At 38.8% G+C, this 14,360-nt stretch overlaps 1 protein-coding gene across 8 annotated transcripts in view; it reads left to right on the top strand.

Annotated features, from left to right (window-relative positions):
* Sox5 (SRY-box transcription factor 5) overlaps positions 1–14,360 on the top strand; it is an 896,761-nt gene that overhangs the window by 769,377 nt on the left and 113,024 nt on the right. For 6 of the 8 annotated variants that reach the window (XM_045139445.1, XM_045139444.1, XM_045139447.1 and 3 more), the window contains one exon: positions 293–416. In XM_045139445.1, the coding sequence (XP_044995380.1) occupies positions 293–416 (124 nt within the window). The remainder of the gene's footprint in view (positions 1–292; positions 417–14,360) is intronic. The other 2 variants (XM_004664425.2, XM_012950122.2) reach the window with 1 other exon arrangement.

Raw genomic sequence — 14,360 nt, 5'->3', positions numbered from 1 at the left:
GCCAGAGTAGTGTTCCTGAGTCACACTGTATTTCCGTTTTGAGTTTTCTGAGGAACCTCCATACTGACTTCCATTATGGTTGGACCAATGCATATCCCCCACCAGCAGTTCCTTACTTCTATGTTTTTGGCAACATCTGTTGTTTCCATGTTATTTGTTTTCTAAATGATAGCCATTATGACTGGGTTAATGGTGCACTCCGCAATGCATCATTTCTGTTCTCGTGGAACAAGGAGGGTGGGAGGCAAAGGGCACCTGGACTTCTTCTCTTTGATTGCTCTCTCACGTTCAGCAGGTTCAAGGTCAGCTGCCGCCATTAATGATTCCCGTATTCCCTCCTGATCAGCGGACACTCGCTGCAGCGGCCCAGCAAGGATTCCTCCTCCCTCCCGGCTTCAGCTACAAGGCTGGGTGTAGTAAGTACCACTGAGTTTTAATTTGGGAGTGGGTGGAGGGCGTGGCTCTAAATCGGACCATTTAATAACACTGCCACACCAAGAAATGAGGTCACCCATGGAGCAATTTTTTTTTTTATTTTAAAGAGGAAACACAAAGATGGTGTGGAAAAGGCTTTATATGGTATTTACGAGAGCTTGCATTTTTTTTTTTTTCACTGCTTATGAAAGCCAATGTTTGCACTTTGTAATTCACTTTTTCATCTTTGGTTCCCAGGATTCTTAAAATAGGAATATAAAACTCCCAAATTGGGAGTTTGCTTCATATATTGCAGATACAAAGGAAACACACTTTCCAATAGTTTTGCACCGCCCAAAAGAATAAACTAATATGACTCATGTGAAGGATTTGGACGGCCATCCTTTGTCTTTTTCATACATCATTAAGCCATTCATGGCCTTTTTCAGCTCTTAGAGGAAACCATACTCCTTTTGAATGTTGGACACTCCAGCTTCGTTCATGCTCCCTGGCACCTTGAAGCTATTCCATCTCAGGACAGGGAGTGCTGGCCTTGCCTAAACTGGATCCCTTGCCTCTGTTTCCAATGCAAGGATCTGTGTGCACGCTTCTTCCCTTTAACTGTAAGATTTATGGAAACAGAAATGTATGCATTTCTGCATTGCAATTTATAATATGAATCAGCTCTTTTGGATTAACACACCTTAAAGACTATTTAGGGACAAATCTTGCATTAGTAAGTTCTTTTCAAATAGCCACGTATATGGCTAGCTAACTTCAGATGGCAATGATTTCATACCTTTTCCTTCCTTTCACCCATGTCTAAATTGATCATTTAAGTTTTCAAAATGAAATAAGACTTACTTTGCATTTTCAAAAGCCTAATGCTTACTGAATACTAGTCACTAATAATTATAATCTGTGATCCAAATAAGGGTCAGGGGCTGGAGAGATGGCTTAGCGGTTAAGCACTTGCCTGCGAAGCCTAAGGACCCCGATTCAAGGCTTGGTTCCCCAGGTCCCACGTTATCCAGATGCACAAGGGGGCACACTCGTCTGGAGTTCGTTTGCAGAGGCTGGAAGCCCTGGCGCGCCCATTCTCTCTCTCTCCCTCTATCTGTCTTTCTCTCTGTGTCTGTCGCTCTCAAATAAATAATTAAAAATTAAAAAAAAAAGTCGTGTGCCACCACACCGGACTGTCTTTCCAAATAAGGGTCAGGATGTCTTACAGAATATCAGTACTATGCCCAGAAGGAATATGGGGGGGAATAAATGTATTGAGATATTTTCATAATAAAAGTAGAACTCTCGTGAAATAAATTGGTTAAATATAATTTTATATATTGTTGTATAATGTTATTTTCAAAATTATTGAGTTCCAGCCCATGTATATGTGACATGACTTCCCTGCTATGTCCCTGCATTTGAGAAAATCTACCTAACATACTAGATATTAACTCTGTGCCCGATTAGGTGATGTTTTGAATTTTTGTATCAGAAATTTTAACATTTATTCCTAGTCTTTAAATCTTTCTCTGCATAGCGAAGAAATTGGGATATAATTTTTTTTTAATTGCCCCAATCATTAGAGAAGTTAAGATAGCTACTCTGGAATTTAAATAAAAGTGATCAGAGTTAGGTGCTCTAAAGAATCATGTTCCTTTGGTACCTTTCTCTTGGCCATTTTTATAATTTTTTGGAAACTCTTCTCTTGACTTCAACTTATTTTTGTCTTAAAATGGAGTTTTCAACACTAAAAGCAAATGGCTAACACTCCCATCAAGGCTCAAGGACTGTTGCAGAAGAGGGGATGTGAAGATTGTAAGAGCCATAGAGCAGCCACAAATATTGTGAGGCACAGGCTTCCCCCCAACTGACGGACACCCCAGCACCCCACAGTGAATACCAATGATCCTACTGAGGAGGGCGCTCATAGAAATGGAGACCAGGGTGAAGGGATACAAGACTCTAACCTGTATAAAATTTATGCATTTATATAAATTGGAAAAGAGTATTATTAAAAAAGGAAAATTAAAATGGAGTTTTTATTCTGCATTTTGATTTTCTTATTACCTCAGATAAGTACATCACCTAACTTTGCACTTCAGCAGACATACCAACTTCTGTAAAAGTAATAAAGTATCATATTTGTTCTATGTATTTTTAATTCTAACAACAATTTTAATTCTGAGGGTGGAATTTTCAATCTTACTGCCACACTAAATTCTGTTTTTAGTTTTGTTTTTTTTTTTAATTTTATTTCCATTTTCTTAAAGAATTACTTCTTACATGAAATACATGTAGCCAATGTGTTTTTTTTGTAACCTTCATTACTAAAATGAAACAAAAAACAAGTCACTTTTAAAAATTATTAGTAGTCTCAGACTGCACCTGCCTTATATACATAGAAACTTATCTTCTCTTCCAAAAAAAATCTTTTTTTAGTAACAACAACAAAAAAATGAACGTATTGAACATAGCATAACTGTGGGTCTGTAAAGGTCAAGGATAGCATTCCTTCCCGTGTGACAGGGTTGGCATACTAAACCTGTTTAGTTCAGTGCTACGGCTAAAGGTATGAACAACCACATCCAGCAAAATACTGTGTGTTAACAAATTGAATGTGATCTCCTGAATGAGAGTAGATAAGAATTTTGGGGGAAAAAAACATGTGAGAAAACTGATGTGGTTCCATTCAGTTTACTTCATTCAAGGAAAAAAATAGTTATAGTCAAGTTATTAGTTTTTAAATTTGTTCTGTTAAAATTTTCAGCTCGGTTGCCATATTAAAAAGATGCATGTTTTATAGCCCATAATTTAAAATTCCAACCATGATTTCTATCTGGAGGTAAGAGCTCACTGGAAGCAGAAAACAATCATGGCTGCCCTTTAAATAAGTTTGAAAAGCCAAGTAACTGAGGGTTCTTTATTAATTAATTCTTGTTGCTGTAACCAAAGACAAAGCCAGAAACAACATAAAGGAGGGAGGGAAGGAGGAGGGAGGGAGGGAGGAAGGAAGGAAGGAAGGAAGGAAGGAAGGAAGGAAGGAAGGAAGGAAGGAAGGAAGGAAGGAAGGAGGGAAGGAAGGAGGGAAGGAAGGAAGTTTATTTCCGCTCCTAGTTCTTTTATGGAAGCAGGAAGCTGGGTCATTACGCTGGTGGAGAGAGAGTTGGGGGGGGGGGGAGAGGGAGGGAGGGAGGAAAAGAAAATGAGCCAGAATCATTTTATGTTGGTAGGAAGATACCAACCTTTGATGTTTGTTCAGAAAGCACTACATTTTATTGTTTCTCTTATTTTATTTGTGTGAGAGAGGCAGAGAGAGAAAGAAAGAAAAGAAAGAAAGAAAGAGGGAGGGAGGGAGACAGACAGACAGAGAGAGAGAGAGAGAGGCAGAGAGAGAGAGAGAATGGGGATGCCAGGGCCTTTTAGCTGCTGTGAGGGAATGCCAGATGCCTTAAAGGGAGAAGAAAAATGCTAAGTGGGTAGGTTGGTGCATACCCAGCATTTTAGACAGGAAAGTAGTTTTCAAGTTCAGCTGTTTGTTGGGCTTAAGTTCAGCTTATGCTGATTTCTCTGAGAGCTCCTCTTTACTCTGCACACAGCTTCCTATAATTCCTGTTCAGTACATACGTGCACATACTTACACACACACACACACACCCTCCAGTTCTCAAATTTTCAAAGCAGAGAGTACTGGTGTGTTTTATTGGTCATGGCTGTGGCCCTTCTCCTTTCTGTTGCATATAAAATTTCCAATCATATTACAGTTAGTAGCTTTGGAAATTTTGACATGGAGGCGTTTTATGTGGAAATAAAATATCTGCAGGAAAGTCAAACTTCAGTAAAAACAAAAAAGAACCAACTTTCCATATGTAATATAAAATAGAAAGTTACAGAACAGTTGTCTTGAGCATTCAGCACAAGGCACCAAACTATGTCATACATCCATACAGTGTCTCCCCTGACAGATGGGCAAGTATCAAATTCCTGGGTTCACAAATCTTGTGTCAAAGTCCCCAGGATGACCCTAGCTAATTCATAGCTGCATTTGAGACATTCAAAAAATTCAAAATAAACAAAAAGTAGAGCCATCTATTGAGTACTATGTAGTTTTACATAGTTTAGATGTTTGTTTGGACTTAACCTGCATGATAAAATACACTGGTTGGATGATTATTGTGTCCCAAAGTTTTGTTTTGTTATTATTTGTTAGTTTTTACATTAAAAATAACTTAGCCACTGAAAGGGACTTAACCTAAGAAAGTTGAGGAGCTTTTTACATAGTGGTGTGTGTGTGTGTGTGTGTGTGTATGTGTATCACTATATATATATCACTATGTAATACGTATACATATATGTATACGTATTATATATATATGTATGTATATCAACCAGGAATTTATATCAGTTTATCACATTGCCAACTACCGATCAGAAAAGAACAAAACCTAATATCTCTCTCTCTCGCTTTCCTTTCCCTTCTCTCTCCCTCCCTCCCTCTCTTTCTCTCTCTCTCTCTCTCTCTGTGTGTGTGTGTGTGTGTGTGTGTGTGTGTGTGTGTGTGTAATATTAGGAAGATAATTGATTTATTTATCTATGCCAGTTATTCATCCTTTTATATAATTGCATGCTTTCAATTTGTTTGTTTTGAGGTAATTTACCCAATCTCAAATAGCTATAAATTAAAGATTAAGAGGTGCTTGAAATGAGAGAGCAAGAACTCCAAATAAGGTTTTATCTCATTCTATTACTCCGTTCATTACAGCATTTTCCTCATCAACAGAATAGAGACAGCAAGTTCATCTTGGTGAATTATTAGAGTAAATGAGGTTATATACAAAACAGGTTCTCAACTAGCATCCATATCATGATTTAAAGGGGAAAATATTGAGTTAAGATAATGTTAGCAAAAATGCGGGTCCTCCACCGCCCCTTAAAAACAAAAAGGATGTCCGGCCCTCAGCCAGCATCCGTCAGTCCATTCAGCATCTTGCCTAGGAGCGAGCACATTCCCTCAACCTGAATGGCTCTTCTTTGACTGAGGCACTATCCTTTGATAGTGTTCCGTTTGCAGTATCCTTAACCTTATCTGCCTTCATTATTATCACCAAGCTTTGAGCATTCCTGTTGCCACTTTCTATTTGTCTGTTTGTTGGACCTTGTGTTAGAAAATGCCACATGATTTTAAGACAATGTAATTAGCCACACTTTGGGCTATATATGAAACTAGAAATTAATTCACATAACCTTTCTGGAACTTAATACATTGATTAAACCCTCAGAAATGTGCTAAATGAAGTAGCCATCTAGTTAACGATGAAGATCTTTAACTGCCTTATAATCTTTGCTTAAGTATATAGAAATCAGTGAACCAAGCTTAATAAACTTAAAATATGCCATATTTACTCTTCATCAGTCTTCTGAACAGGATTTTCACTTCCGACAAAATAAGGAAACGTATTAATTAGTTCCTCATACTCCACAATAAAAGTAATGTTTAGGGTTTAATGCCATAAACTTCATCAGGCGAATTCGCTGCTGCATTCCTGTGTGTGAAGTCAGCGTCGCGTGTTCCACTGTTCAGGGGGGTCACTTTGGCCAGAGCTGCTGTGTCATTTAGTGGCAGGGGTGTGGGCTACAGGCATCTGTGTTGTTCTGGGAGTTATCATGATGGGGAGCCACTCCTCTCCCCCGGCCCCTTTCTCTCCCTTCAATCTCACACGTAACACGAAGACTTTGCGAGAGTCTGACCTAGTTGCTGCGCTTGCAAATGCTCATGCTTGTGAACCACATATGACAGTCTCAAACAAATAAGTAAGCAAATAAACAAATAAATAAGAGAAATCACTTGTTTCTTGAATTTCCTAAACAACCAATTGTCTACCTTTTTATTTGAAGGGAGTTGTATAACTACTGATTTAAAAATATGAAATGAAGCCGGGCATGGTGGCACACACCTTTAGTCCCAGCACTCAGGAGGCAGAGGAAGGAGGAGGATCGCTGTGAGTTCGAGGCCACCCTGAAACTACATAGTGAATTCCAGGTCAGCCTAGGCCAGAGTGAGACCCTACCTTGAAAAAACAACAAAAAAACAAAAGAAAAAAAGAGACCTAGCTATAGTGACAGCCACTACCAAGTCCTCAGTTTTCATCGAGGAAAGTATTTGTAGGTCAGTAAAGTACAATTTTTTATAAACTATTATATTTAGAATATTTTTATCTTATACGCTATAGTGATATAATTATAATATTGGAATGACATTTAAATAATTTTGTACAGAAAAAGGATGTGGTAACCATGCCATTATAACTTTTTTTTTTATTAATACAACAGTGTATCTATCTGTCTAGTGGTTCAAGTCCTGCTATAAGCATTTTAAAATTAAGAACATGAGAAGTTGCTGGGTTTGAGCCAACACGTCAGGGAAACGTGGAGGGAGGGAGAGTCCAGGGGCACTCTGTGGAGTCACCAAGAGGCCTCAGAATGTGGCATCAGCCTTAAGGTTCATCAGGCATGCTGAACCTTGGTACTTCCGAGTCCTTTTTTATTTTTCTGGAGAAAGAAGGTGATCTCAGAGGTGCCATGCAGCGGGTATCTCAAGCTAAGCTGGCCTTGAATACATTCTACGACACTCCATCACTCCGGTCAGTGTTTGCACCTCCATAAGAGGCAAACTTTTTTGTAATAAAATTTACTGGAAGGTATGTGAACAAAGAAAGCTAAGATAGCATTTTGCTTCAAATGCTTTAACAGATAACGTCTTTCCTATGAGTACTTAAAAGTCATACTCTTGGAGTATCCTGTAGGAGAAGGTACTGTGTTCATTTAGTTTCTAGATTCTGGGAAAGGCCAAAATAGTATGAGCCTAAACATGACAAGATTGTTTGTCACTCACTCCCAAGCGTTTCCCTTGCATTAATTAGTTCCATAGTATCAGGTCATACTGGTTTCCATAAATTGTGCCCGGCATCTTGGGATTTATGGCAGCTTATCCAGCGACGATCTTCCCACTGGAGCTGTTGGAAATGGTAAAGACAGGAAACGCTACAATCAACCTTTTAGGTAGCAATATTTCCTGAACAATTTTCGTGGTTTATCCCTAAAGAAAACACTTGAACGTTTCTTAAGGCTATTTTTTTTTGTTCATTTTTTATTTATTTATTTGAGAGCGACAGACATAGAGAGAAAGACAGATAGCCACTGCGAACGAACTCCAGATGTGTGCGCCCCCTTGTGCATCTGGCTAACGTGGGACCTGGGGAACCGAGCCTCGAACCGGGGTCCTTAGGCTTCACAGGCAAGCGCTTAACCGCTAAGCCATCTCTCCAGCCCTCTTAAGGCTGTTTACATAGCCAGTTCATACCATTTTTCATACTTTCCCCAACAGAGGACAAATCGCTAATTAAACACTCGCAAAGGATGCACAAAAGTTGAGAGCAACACCTAGAAGCAAAAATTAAAAAATAAATAAGAACCCTAGAACCTCCCATCTGCACTGAACCTCAGGGTATCCCATTTTCTAGGGTACAGACTTCTGAAAGCCAGGTACAAGCATGAATACGTATCTTTTATTTATTTATTTTATTTGGTTTTACGCGGTAGAGTCTCAGTCTTTTAATATACACCTTCTGATAGCAAGATATCAATGTGTCATGGATGGAAGTTGAATTTTATATTAGAATATGCTTCATATCATACTGAAACTATGTGTGAAATTGTTGGGTACAGCATACATGCACCCACAAAATGTGTATTCCGAACAGCTTCTTTCCTCCAAATTTCTCATTACAACTGTTTCCCATCTTAAGTAAGTGGGAAGCACAATGCTATTGGTTTCAAATCAATATTTAAGTTTGCCTTCAACATTTGTAGTTTCCACTATTTACTTTATCTCTTTTGTTCATTTTGGAACTTTTTTTAAACCTAGAAAAAAAAAAAATAACCTTTTATTTCTAATGTGCCCTGAGTTGGCAAATGGAGAGTTTAAGATTTTCTAATTGGGCTGTTTTGCTATGAATAAACATTAAACAGACTTGTAATGGAAAACCATTAATTATCTGGCTTTAACAAATTTTGTCAGAAAATATAAAAGTTCAACAAAGGGTCAAAGAGGCTGAGTATTCAGTGTCCCACTTCATAGTATCATGTGCTTTTGGCTGAGTCATTTTTCCCTTGTGCCTTAGCTCTTTCAATACGCACATTGCCATAGGAGTGTCAGCCTTACATAATTTATAAGGAAATTCGAGAATCAAAACTGGGCAAATTCAGACATTTCTAAGGAAGTTAAGTTACTATGTCACTATATAATACATCATTCCTGTTTATTAAATATATAACGCCCTGTTGAAAATTAAAAATAAGTCAAAATTGAAATGGTTCCATTGATTCCAGGTAACCATAAAAAGCATTATCTATTCCAGGTCACTGTATTTCTCTCTGTTCATGACACTGATATTATTGGCTTCTATCTGTGGGTGAGGGAGTCAGTTAAGTTCTTCACTTCCCACAGGTCTAAGCTGCATTCTTGCAGCAGGCACTTGTAGGCCTGGAGTAGCCTCACTGTGGCAAATGCTTCTGAACCCCCTGTTCTTGGCTACAGAATTGGTTATTTTTCTTACTGCTGTGACCCAACAGCTGTTTAAGAAGCCACTTCATAGGAGCTCGGTTTACTTTGGTAAATAGATTTAGTAAATAGATTCCCAGTGTACAGGGTGTGATAGCTGATCACCTTGCCTGTGTACTCAGGAAGCCCATTAAAGAAGTGCGCCTGTCTTATGGCCCCTCAAGATCCACCCACAGTCACCCACTTCCTCCTGTGAGGTTTTACCTCCTGGAAGTTCTACAGCCTTTCCAAAGAGGTCACCAGCTGGAGACCAAGTGTCCAGCCGCATGAGCCTTTGGGGGTTACTTTCCATTCAAACCACCCCTGCAGTCCCCAGACTGGGACCCATGCCAAATGCTAGGATACCTGTTGTGAGTCCTGACGGGCAGCATTGCAGAATGGCTACAAAGAGTGTGGAAAATTTTAAATGTATGCTATGCCTCGATATCAAGTCAGAGGTACTAGAGAAAAAGCATTTGGTTAGGAGTGACTTAAAAGAGTTCTCCTAAATCATTACTAAATGATATTTTAGTTATGTTAGGTACTTTTTCTCATACCATGCATTTCCTCATAAGACACCGAGGCAAAATTTAAACAAACTGTTGTGAAATAAACTTGTAGTAAACGTGGTTCTTTAGTCATTCGGTTCTCTCTGAGCAGCTTAGGATAAATTTACATGCAGAAGTTGATGTGATGCAGCAGTGATGTTGGAACAAGGAAGCAAAAGGAGACATCTTTCATTCAGAGCCATCTTTTCAGGGATACTCAGTTTTGTTTGATAATCTGTTCAGGAATTTTCTAATTCGCAGACAAAGTGATGTAGAAAAAGAACTGTTCTATCATTTATATGCAGAAATGTCTTCTTATTCTCATGTTTCCTACAGAGTTGGAGTTCATAACTAGCCTCTAAACTAGCGATCCAGGTAATCATTAAGTAGGGGAAAGTTTTCACTTGCTACACTACATCTGAAAATAATAAAAACACTTATTTAAAGATCTCAAAATGTTAGCCTGCTGTTAATACAACAGTTAACAACTCACTATCACTTCAGAATATCTTCTTTTGAAACATGTACATAATCAAACCAGATCTGACTTCCTCAAGTAAAATCCACTTGAAATATTTACATTCACTCCTTACCATTAATACAAAATATTTGCATTTTTCATAAAAAGTTTCAAATTGAAATGATATTATGCTATTCTAGCCAATTCCAAGAAGCTTGACTATCTTCTTCATTGAGAGAAAACTATTCAACTTTACTGGCCCATTTTACTGGGTCCCACAAGGTTTTTGAGCAGAACTGGTGTATATCCAAGTACTTTTGGGAGGACAAAAGTGCAGTTAGACTTACTGCTATTAGAAAACAGAACTGAATTTCAGAATGTCTAAATTGATATTATATACAACTATCACAGTGATGGAGGATATTTGATTTTTTTCTTCATGTGAAATGTCATTCTTAACCTTGACGGTGTTCGGCATATTAATGAAATGATAGGGAAAGTAAATAATTGTATGACTTTATTGAGACATATTTACTTTTTGTTTGTTTGCTTTGCTTTTTTGATGTAGGGTTTCACTATAGCTCAGGCTGACCTGGAATTCACTATGTAGTCTCAGGGTAGCCTCGAACTCATGGCAATCCTCCTATCTCCGCCTCCCGAGTGCTGAGATGAAAGGCGTGTGCCACCATGCCCGGCCATATTTACTTTAAATATGTAATGTGATGTGACTTCCTCTTAAAAATATTTGTTTGTTTGTTTATTTGTTTGAGAGAGATAGAAAGAGGAAGATAGAAAAAATGGGGATTCCAGGGCCTACAGCCACTCCAGCAAACAAAGTCCAGATGTATGTACCACCTTGTGCATCAGGCATACATAGGTACTGGGGAATAGAACCTGGGTCCTTAAGCTTCACAGCCAAGTACCTCAACCACTAAGCTATCTCTCCAGCCCTGTGACTTGCTTTGAAAAAACAAAATTTGCATCAGAAAATTTATGGCGTAGAAGAGAGTTATTGTTTGCAAATGTTAGAGGCAGTTCATTCTTTGAACTTTACTGTGTTGTTCAGAATTGAATCCAGGGCCCCATGCTTATAAGCACTCTCCTTTGGAAAGACATCCTGGTCTTTATTCATTTATTTACTGTTTCTGCATCCTTATTTCCTCAGAGTTCAAGCTCTTGGCATCTCTTCATTTTCTTTTATATAGTTTATATATGTTCAATGAGAAAAAGAATGAGATGGAAAGAGAATGAGCATGCCAGGGTCTCCTACCATTGTACATGAACTCCAGATGAATGTGCCTATATGTCTGGCTTGAAGTGGGTACTAGGGAATTGAACCTGGGCCATCAGGTTTTGTAGCAAGTGCCTTGAACTTCTGGACCATCTATCCCTGTCATTTTTTAAATCATTGCTTTTACAATAAGTAGCCAAATGTATTGGTACTAATTAAATCCTGTACAGGAACCTATTTCATTTTTTTGTTTGTTCATTTTTGATTTTGCTTTTCTTTATAATCTTCTTTTTTTCTCTCTTAAACCTTAGCTTTGACTCTTTTAAGAACTGTCTCCAGGGTTAGATATTTTTAGTTACCTAATTAAATGAATAAATTCTTCATTTATTAAATCACCATCTTAGACTTAATATGTGAGGCATTATGCTGAAAGTGGGGTTTTAATGATTTGTGAAACAATTGCTGCCCTTACCATGTGCATAACCTACTTGGGGAGAATGGACTCATTCTGGTCTGAATGTTTCCTACTGTCCGAATCATCTGCTCTAATCCTGGAGTTGGTCTAGCAGGAACTGGGACCGTTTGCATGGTATTAAGACTCCAAGGCAAAGACCCCACCATGTCGGGGCTGAACCAGTGGGCAGAATCTATGCATAAAGATGCCAGTCCTCGTCAGACAGAAAGTCTATCGACCCCTCACTTTTAGGGTTTTCAACCTCCAGCCTGTGAGGAAGAAATGTTTGTTATTCAGGCATTGTGTCTCCTGACTGTAGCCCACAGACTGGAGAGTCTGAAGGAGCAGGATTGCCATGTGATTCAAGCCAGCCTAGGATATAAAGGAGAGTGGTAAGGACTTTATAAGACCAAAGAAAGGTAGAGAGATGAAGGACAAAAGGGTGGAGTGGAACAATGGGGAGATGGATGGAAAGAAAGGAAGGGAAAGGAAAGAAGGAAGGAAGGAAGAAAACACGCATGGAGGGAAGGAGGAAGGGAGGAGTGAGAGAGAGAGAGGGAGAGAGAGAAGAGAAAGGGAAGGAAAGGAGGAGTTAGGGAGGGAGGGAAGGGAGGAAGAAAGAAGGGAGGGAGGAAAAAAGGGAGAGAGGGAGGGAGAAAGAAAGGAAGGAAGAAGGGAAGGGAGACAGGGAGGGGGAAGGAGGAAGGGAGAAATGGAGGGAGAAAGGAAGGAAGGGAGGGGGAAGGAGAGAGGGAAGGAAGGATGGATGGAGGGAAAAAAGAAGGAAAATAGTCATGTTTCCTGTTTATAAGGTGATTTGTTCATAACTTGTTTTAGAAGTCTCGGTGGTGTGGATTGGGAACTAAAGCATAGAAAACGGACTAAGGTAGTCATAGCAAATAAGCTTCTATCGATTTTAGTTATGGAGAAAGGGTACAGAGTAGACTGACATGGAGTTTCAAGATTCACAGTTAATTAATTCTAATTATATATTAATTTAAAACATGATTGTTTACAGATTTTTTTTTTTTTTTACCTTGGCATATATGGATAATTCCCAAAAGACTTCAGTTAATCCCTACATATTTCTTGCTACCATAGGACATGGTTCCCTCAGCACCCTGGTTCACACACGCCTGGCTCCATTGCTTCTCCAGTCGGGTGTACTTACTTCTGGCTTTTAGCCGAGCTTCCAATTCATTCAATGAATCTTCTTTCCCTGTGTTCCAGGCCTTGTGGCTTTCAGGCAATTCTTGTCTTTCCTACTAAGTAATTTTTTTTTTTTTTTAACTTCTAACTGAAGCCCAGACTCTTCTCAGGATCCATCTGCTATGATCCCATCTTGTACAAAATTCCTCATTTTTCTAGTTCTTACTACCAGTACACACAATATCGCAGTACAAATGACAAAGAGACTTATTTTGACTCACGATTCTTGAGGTTCAAGGTTGAAAAGTCACATGTGAAAATGACCTTCTTACCAACACATTCCCTGGCAGCAGAAATGGTATTGGGCATATTTCTACAGCTCTTCTCAAAGCTCCATTCTCCATTATAAGGGCTATACCTTATCCAGTCCTAAGCATGCCTCAAGGCCCCACCTTGAAGCATCATAGTTGACTACATTTCTGTTCTCTGAATACTTCCTAATGGGGTTGAAATTCCAAACATGAATCTTTGGGGGTATACTGAACCATATCCAGACTATGACGCTAGTACTGTGATCACATGGCTGGAATCAGAGAGGCTCTGTGTCTGTTTTTGAGTCAGTCTTGCTAGGTAGTTTCCTGAGATCTGGATACCAGGTGTACCCACCATGCTCAGCTAGTCACATAGATTCATTTCACTTTCCATATTATTTATATCCGTTTCATAACTGAATTCACCATGAAAGCAGGGGTTATACCTTCCACTTCTTGGTGTCCTCCATAAACCATTCATGGTAGTTGGGTAAACATTAAGTAAATGCATCCATTGTAAAAACTAAAGTTTATGGTATTTTCCTTATAAAACTTTAGTAACTATTATATTTACAAACTTTGGAAAGTTCTTGGATATTTTTTAAAGTTCTAGAATGCGATATCTATCCTGTGGCCCTATAAAGATCACATGTGATTTACACACACATTCATAGGCATTCATATATATGCACTATATGTGTGTGTGTATGTATGTATATATATGCGTGTGTGTGTATGTAAATATATGGAAAATATTTTAACAGAGTTGCAGCCGTTGATAAGTATTAGCTGCCCATATTTCAAATCAGCATGAGAATGAGAATTTATTCAACAATGATGTTAGAAGAATTGATATCTCCTGGGGTGGGGGGTGGGGGATGATGCTTCCTTCTGAAGCAATGCATCAAAATAAAATTTAAAAGCTACTATTTCCACCAATACTTTCCTCTTCCCCCTCATTCCTCCATGTAAGTGATTGTCTGGCTGTCTTCTGAAGCTATCCCTGCCTCTTCCGTTGCATCTTGATTACTTTAGACTCTTATCTCTCATGGGGTTTACCTCAATAAGTTTAACATGTCTCTTTGTTTTGTCTCTCCCTTTTCCAATCGATTTATCTCTTGCCATGCAATTGATCTACCTGGAAAACCAGGCTCTGGCCCTCCCTGTTTAGCATCAGTCAGTGACTTACTA

This window comes from Jaculus jaculus, chromosome 22 (genome assembly GCF_020740685.1).
Source record: "Jaculus jaculus isolate mJacJac1 chromosome 22, mJacJac1.mat.Y.cur, whole genome shotgun sequence".
In the NCBI taxonomy this organism is placed as follows: domain Eukaryota; kingdom Metazoa; phylum Chordata; class Mammalia; order Rodentia; family Dipodidae; genus Jaculus; species Jaculus jaculus.
The sequence above is the reverse complement of the archived record's forward strand: the minus strand, read 5'-3'. Positions and strand labels throughout refer to the sequence as shown.